This window comes from Dryas octopetala, chromosome 4 (assembly GCF_963921425.1).
Source record: "Dryas octopetala chromosome 4, drDryOcto1.1, whole genome shotgun sequence".
NCBI lineage: Eukaryota > Viridiplantae > Streptophyta > Magnoliopsida > Rosales > Rosaceae > Dryas > Dryas octopetala.
Window position 1 is genome coordinate 1,959,681 of NC_141369.1, and position 6,407 is coordinate 1,966,087.

At 37.1% G+C, this 6,407-nt stretch overlaps 1 protein-coding gene across 1 annotated transcript; it reads left to right on the forward strand.

The window, feature by feature from the left end:
* Positions 1-3,727: 3,727 nt before the first annotated feature.
* LOC147286058 (Pmr5/Cas1p GDSL/SGNH-like acyl-esterase family protein) lies at positions 3,728-5,439 on the forward strand. Its single transcript, XM_086241554.1, has one exon. The coding sequence runs from the start codon at positions 3,942-3,944 to the stop codon at positions 5,019-5,021; it is 1,080 nt and encodes a 359-aa protein (XP_086097680.1). The 5' UTR covers positions 3,728-3,941; the 3' UTR covers positions 5,022-5,439.
* The last annotated feature ends 968 nt before the right edge of the window (positions 5,440-6,407 follow it).

Consider the following 6,407-nt stretch of genomic DNA (forward strand, 5'->3'; position numbering starts at 1 on the left):
AAGTGACACGTGGTGCATGCCCTGACACTTGGCTGCACATGCAGCCATCAGATCTTGCTGCCATGCATCGTTGGACGCTCCAGATCATGCCACGTAGCGCGATCTGGTGATTTTCCTATTTTATTTTCTTTTTCCTATATTTTTTAACTTCAAAAATTAATTAAAAATAGTTCGGGACTCAGAAAAATACCCCGAAAAATACTACAGACTCGTATTGACTAGTACTAATTAACTATGAGGTCAAATTGCCAATTTTCCCTTTAGAAAAATTTCAGAAATTTCAAACTCCACAAACTAGGATAAAATGCTTTTAAAAAAAATTTGAGAAATTCATAAAATAATCTCCCGGACTCGGAATAATACGAGACTTGCTCCGTTGGGTTCGTGAGTAAAAGTACTACCTTTTAAAGGTTTAACTTGAGTCAAAACTCTAGTCGAAGTTGGTCAAACAATTAAAGCTCAAGGTGAAAAATACGATTTTCCGCCCAACAATTTCTAGAAAAATTCTAGAAATTAAGGAAAAATCCCAAAATAAATTTGGAAAATTTTGGGTCTCTCTCTCTCTCTCTCTCTCCGTCGCAGCACACAACAACTCTCATCCTCTGACAGGTAATCACCTGTCATCCTTATCCTCATCTTTTTTTCTCTTGCTCTCTTTTTATTCAATCTTTTGTGGTTGGGTAAGTTGATTCGATTCTAAATCGAAATAGGTAAAAGGATTTTGAGAAATCTAAGTTTGGGGATCCAAGATTTTTGTTAATTTAAACCTAACAAAAAAATTTGGGGCTTTTCTGTAAACTTGCTTATGCAGATTTGTCTCTTGGAAGAGATCTCGATTGAGAGGTGCTCAATTTGGATTCTCTTGTCTGGTGTCTCAAGGTCTCTGTATTCATGTCTTTTGCTTTGCAGCGGTTCTTGATTTCTCATGGGTGTTTTCCATTGGCAACCCATTTGAAAAATGATATTTTTGGTTTAATCCTTTTGTAAACTTATGTGGGTTTTACTTATAGTTTGGTAAGTCCCTTTTCTGGGGTGCTAATTTAATTATTCCACCCTAGCGAGTTGGTTAATTTTATTTACTTATTTAGTTTGATCTTACTATTTCCCTAAAAGATCTTGTTGTGTAATGAGTACTCTGATCCAATCCAGCCTATTTAAATAAAAAAGGCTCAACGTTTCTTGAGTGTCTTGGAAAATTAATGTCGCTTAATTTGTATTAATTCCTCGAGATATTTAAGAAAAGTCTCTGTTGCATACCCGGGGTTTAGGGTGTGACAACTGCTGTGGAAAACCTTTTCCAGGAATATGTGGGAGATCAGGGCAGGCACCGAAGGTTGAAATACACTTTGTTGTTCACGGAAAATCTTGGATTATGAATATCCAACGAAGTTCTGACAGCCGGATTTTACCATGTTTTCTGGCGAGGATTACAAGATCCCATCCATTGAGCATATTGTGAGGTTCACGGCCGAATGCGGAGAGCATGCCAGAGATGAAGCTCTGAAGATGCGTATGTTTGTCTCTTCGCTCACAAGTGCTGCCTTCAAGTGGTTCATGACTTTACGGCCATACACAATAGCCGCTTGGAGAAAGCTTGATAATGTCTTCCAATCATTTATGTGATTATTATATATGGACTGTTTGTTCTTGTTTTTGCTCTTATAGTAGAAACTGGGGGCATATATGTTCATTAAATTTCTACTTTATAAGTGGCTTAGTGAGACCTTTGATTAGTGGGAGCTAAATGTTTTGTAAACTTAAGGGTTAATGCTCACTTATGGACGTGAAATACGTACTAATTAGAGACAAACTTAAAGAAGGGCAAATTATGGTTGAACACATTGACAATAAGTCAATGATTGCTGACCCGCTTGCTAAGTCTTTGTCTATAGGAGTTTCTCAAGGAACATGTTACCAGAATGAGAGTTTTATAGTCTTTTGATGCTGTAGACTTGTGTTTATTCTTTTATCAAACTTTTGATTAATTTTAAGTTCTTGATCGTATACTAATTTTTTCAGAGATATTGTTAAAGTGCAATTCTAGATTAAACATCATTTGTCAGTTTATTATCATGATTTCAATTTTATCTCAAGAACCTTATTCTATTTTTGTAACCGTTTTTCAAAAATATAATTTTTTATTTTGAAATAGCTATTTGGATGTTGTTGTTTGGTTTTGTTGAATGACAAATTTTGGAATGTAGTTTCATTTTGAAACTTACAGGCTTCTTTGAAGCAATTAAGGCAGATTCTATTTAGATCTTAAGGTGGACTAATGTGCATCAAGTTTGAATCACTTAAGGAAGCACATTGTTTGCATGTTTTATACTAGTGGCTTGGTTGATTATTTGTTTACATTGGTGGTCATAGGATGCTTGCTTTTTCAGTACTGCAAGATCTTTTCTATGGTTCCATGTTAAACCAATAATTGATTAAATCACATTTAGGTTTTGTCTTTTGCAACTCATTTGATCACTAAGGATTTTTGGTCTATTCTTTATAGTGTACTTGTTGAGCATTATAATTAGTCTAAGTGAGGGAATGTAAGAATTCTTTATGGACTAATCATCTTGTATTAGGATACAACAACTCATCATAATTTATAGTCCATGAAAGAGTTGTAATAGACTAGTCTAGATGTTGCTTGACACGTGATGATTATGTTTTAACAAGTAATAAAGGGCCTAATAAGTAGGATTATTGAAGTCCTAATTGAACATGAATAAGGAGTTCTTATTGCAGTGAGTGTTTGATTAGAGATAGAAGTAAGACCTTTATGGGAGGACTCTAATCTTAGCACCACTATATAAGGACAAGTCCCTGCTCTCACAATAATAACTTGCAAAATATTTTCAGCACCATATTGAGTTGCACTAAGGATTGTAGAGAGGAGAAGACTTATTTACTATGGCATCATGTAAGTGTTCTGGTCTTTATTTAGTTATTCAATTAATCATATTGAGTGTGTTTCTTGATGTTTGTGAGCTATGAAAAATATATGGTTAACAGCACATTCTAAATGCGTTTGACACAACATACATCATCTTGTTGGGGTTCATGTTTTAAACAACATTTCTTCAAATCTTTCAAAAAAATTAACATAATTTAATTATATATAACAGAACCTAAACCCTAATAAAGTGGAACCCAGATCAGTCGATATAAATATGTAATCATTTCAATAATCATACATTCCTTTGTGGGTTCTTGAATCGAACATAAGGTCACAAAGATTGGATCTGGGAAAACTAAGAAAAAAAATTGGATCTTTGAAATACCTTCGTAGGGCAGCCACAGTCGACTTCTAGGGTTCGTATAATAGCACGTGGGGCAGCGTTGATTCTTCACGGCCTAGTTGTAGATGTGGACGATATAATGATTGACGGTGGTTCGGTGAAGTATCTGTGGCAAGAAAACGGCTATCGGAGTTTGGAAGGCGAAGAAAGTGGAGGAAAAGCAAATTATCGATTTTCTAGTCTACCTATGGAATTCTCGGTCTACATATGATATAGATATAATGGGTATTTTGGTCCGAAAAATTGTAAAAGGGTTAAAAATGTAAGTTTTGGAGAGGGAGGGTCAAAAACGCTCATTTGATATTAAAACGGATTATTAAATTAAATTACCCTATAAATTTGATATATCTGGCATTATTGATTTGTCTTGTAAAAAACCCACAAATATGAAATAGGCACAAGTCTTTGTTAATTTCTATTGTCTGCAATTCAACCCCGAAATATCACTTCACACAACTCTTACAAGACGCGCTGTTCTTGTTGTCGTCGTGGTCGTTGGTGATACGTTCCTTTCAGACTCAAAGAAAAAGTAATAGTCAATTTGTTGTAGCAATGACTTAGAGCTCAATTTGCAAGGCCTTGAATTGGTCGTCGATCAGATGTTGGGGAAGAGAGAGAAATCTATAGATTGATGAGAAGAATATTATGTTGGGAGCAGTGCAATTGGGAGTGTTGGCGGCGTGCGTAGTGGTGTTGGTCCCAATGGGCATGGCGGGTTGGCATCTCAGCCGCAACAAAATGCTCTTCTTCAGCGGCGCCCTCTTCATCACTCTCGCCATCGGCGTCCACCTCACCCCTTACTTCCCTTCCGTCAACGACTTTGTCACCTCCGTCTCCTCTGTCGTCGTCTTCGAAAACCGCCGGGATTGCATTTCCCACCTCCACGACGTCGTTTGGGATGTCACCCAGTCCCCCAATTTCAACCCTCTCGACAACAACTCGGTCAATTACGACAAGTCGTGGAGCTGGACCGCCTCCGCCTCTGTTTTTGCTTGTGGGTTTCAGAAACTGGGTCGTTCCGACGCCTCCGATTTGCTTAACGGATCTTGGGTTGTGGTGGCAGGGGACTCTCAAGCAAGGTATGTGGCGCTTTCTTTGTTGAGTCTTGTTTTGGATTCAGAGCGTGTGGAGAAGGTTAGGAATGATCTGTTTAAAAGGCATAGTGATTATCAGATTGTGGTGGGTGAGTTTGGGATGAGACTGGATTTCATTTGGGCTCCTTATGCTGTTAATTTGACTAATTTGGTGATGGGTTTCAAGCGAAATCGAAATTACCCAGATGTGTTGGTCATGGGTTCTGGGCTATGGCATATGCTTCATTTCACCAACGCATCAGATTTTGGTGTTTCATTGAAATCACTACGGAGTCGTGCGGTTTCTTTGCTGCCATTTTCGCCCGAGCCTGCAATGGGATCAGTGCCGGCCAGATCGCCGCACTTGTTCTGGATTGGCATGCCGACGTTGATAAACTCGATGCTGAATACGGAGGAGAAGAGGGAGAAGATGACTGACGCATTGCGTGGTGAATATGATAAACAGCTTCACAAAAGTAAGCTTTTGCGCCAATCCGGAGGACCCCTTTTGTTGCTGGATATCGAGTCCTTGAGTTGGAATTGTGGGGTTCGTTGTACGGTGGATGGAATGCATTATGATTTGCCTGTTTACGAAGCTGCGGTTCATATCATGCTAAATGCATTGCTTATCGAATCTCATCAGAAGATTTGATTTGAAGTTTTATTTCCTGTTCCTGCTTGGAGGTTCAATTTCGTACAGAGCTTTTGATTATTGTGAGAGGTTTGTTGGCTTCTTTCTTCCCTTATCTTGTATCTTTGGTTTCTGCCAGGTTTTCTCTCTTGGCCTCTGATTAACTCAGAGTAGATTTTCTGTGATATAGTAATTGATATTGAAATTCATTTGTATCTCCTTTCCACCTATATGAAGATTGAATATACTTACATCCACTTGTATTCTGTATTTCATGCTCAGACAATTCACATCCATTGTTGATGTGAAACAATTTAGGGAAAAGATGTACCTGGATAGAAAATACTTGTCGTTTCTCTTTTCCCCCTTTTTGTATATGATAGCAGACATGAAATTTATTTCTGATTCACTTATGGTGTGTAATCAGTGTTGCCTTTAATCTGGACTGAATTCTGTGGTTTTGCAGCATATCTAGGTGATGCTAATTAGCATATGGGTCCTTCACCTTTCTGCTATTTCTTGTTACTTGTGTTCTGTTTTTATTCTTAAGAAACTCAATGCCGATGAGGCTTGTTTGCAAGGTTTATGGACTTGGAATTCATAAAAATAGCTGCATCCTTTAACATAATTTATTATAAGTGGCACCTAAATTGTATTGGCATAAGGAAATTTTATAAGATAGCTTAATAGTTATAATGTTGCTTTGTAAGGATCACTAGCTGCACCTTCCAAAATATACAATGGATCCATTGTGGGCTATACTCCAGCTGTACAACAACCCAAGAGTTTTTTATGGCTTTTATTGTGATGCACCTAGAAGTCAGTCTTTAATATCTTTTATTGAGTCTTCTACACTTTTATTGTAATGGGAAACCTAGAACGTATAGTTGTTAATATCTTGTTACTATTTTTTTAAGCTTATGAACTTATGACCAGTTGCCACAATAATGAACTTATGACCCAAGCTTAAAATTGTGCTAGTTTTTTGTAAATTCAAGATCTGTCCCTGCACATTCAAACACAATAAAATGTTAAAATGACTATTAAAATAACCTTAACTATAGGCTATTGAGTACACTATCTTTAATATCACATCAAATCATCTCATCTGGTGCCATGCACTGTCCCTACCTTTTAGAAATTCCTAAATTGTGATATATGGAAATTACCAAGAAGAAAGCACATAAACCCTTGTTTACATCAATTGCTCTTTGTAACATGATTTTTAGTTATTATGAAATGTCCATTGGTAATGTGTAGATCTTATATAATGTAGCTGAAGTTTACTTCATCTTTTTAATTAATTAATTATTAACAATATAAGCAACACGATGTGCGTAGGGCAGGGCTGTGCCCTGTCCCTGGCTATTTGTACCCTGGTTATTTGTACATCATGAATGACAGACT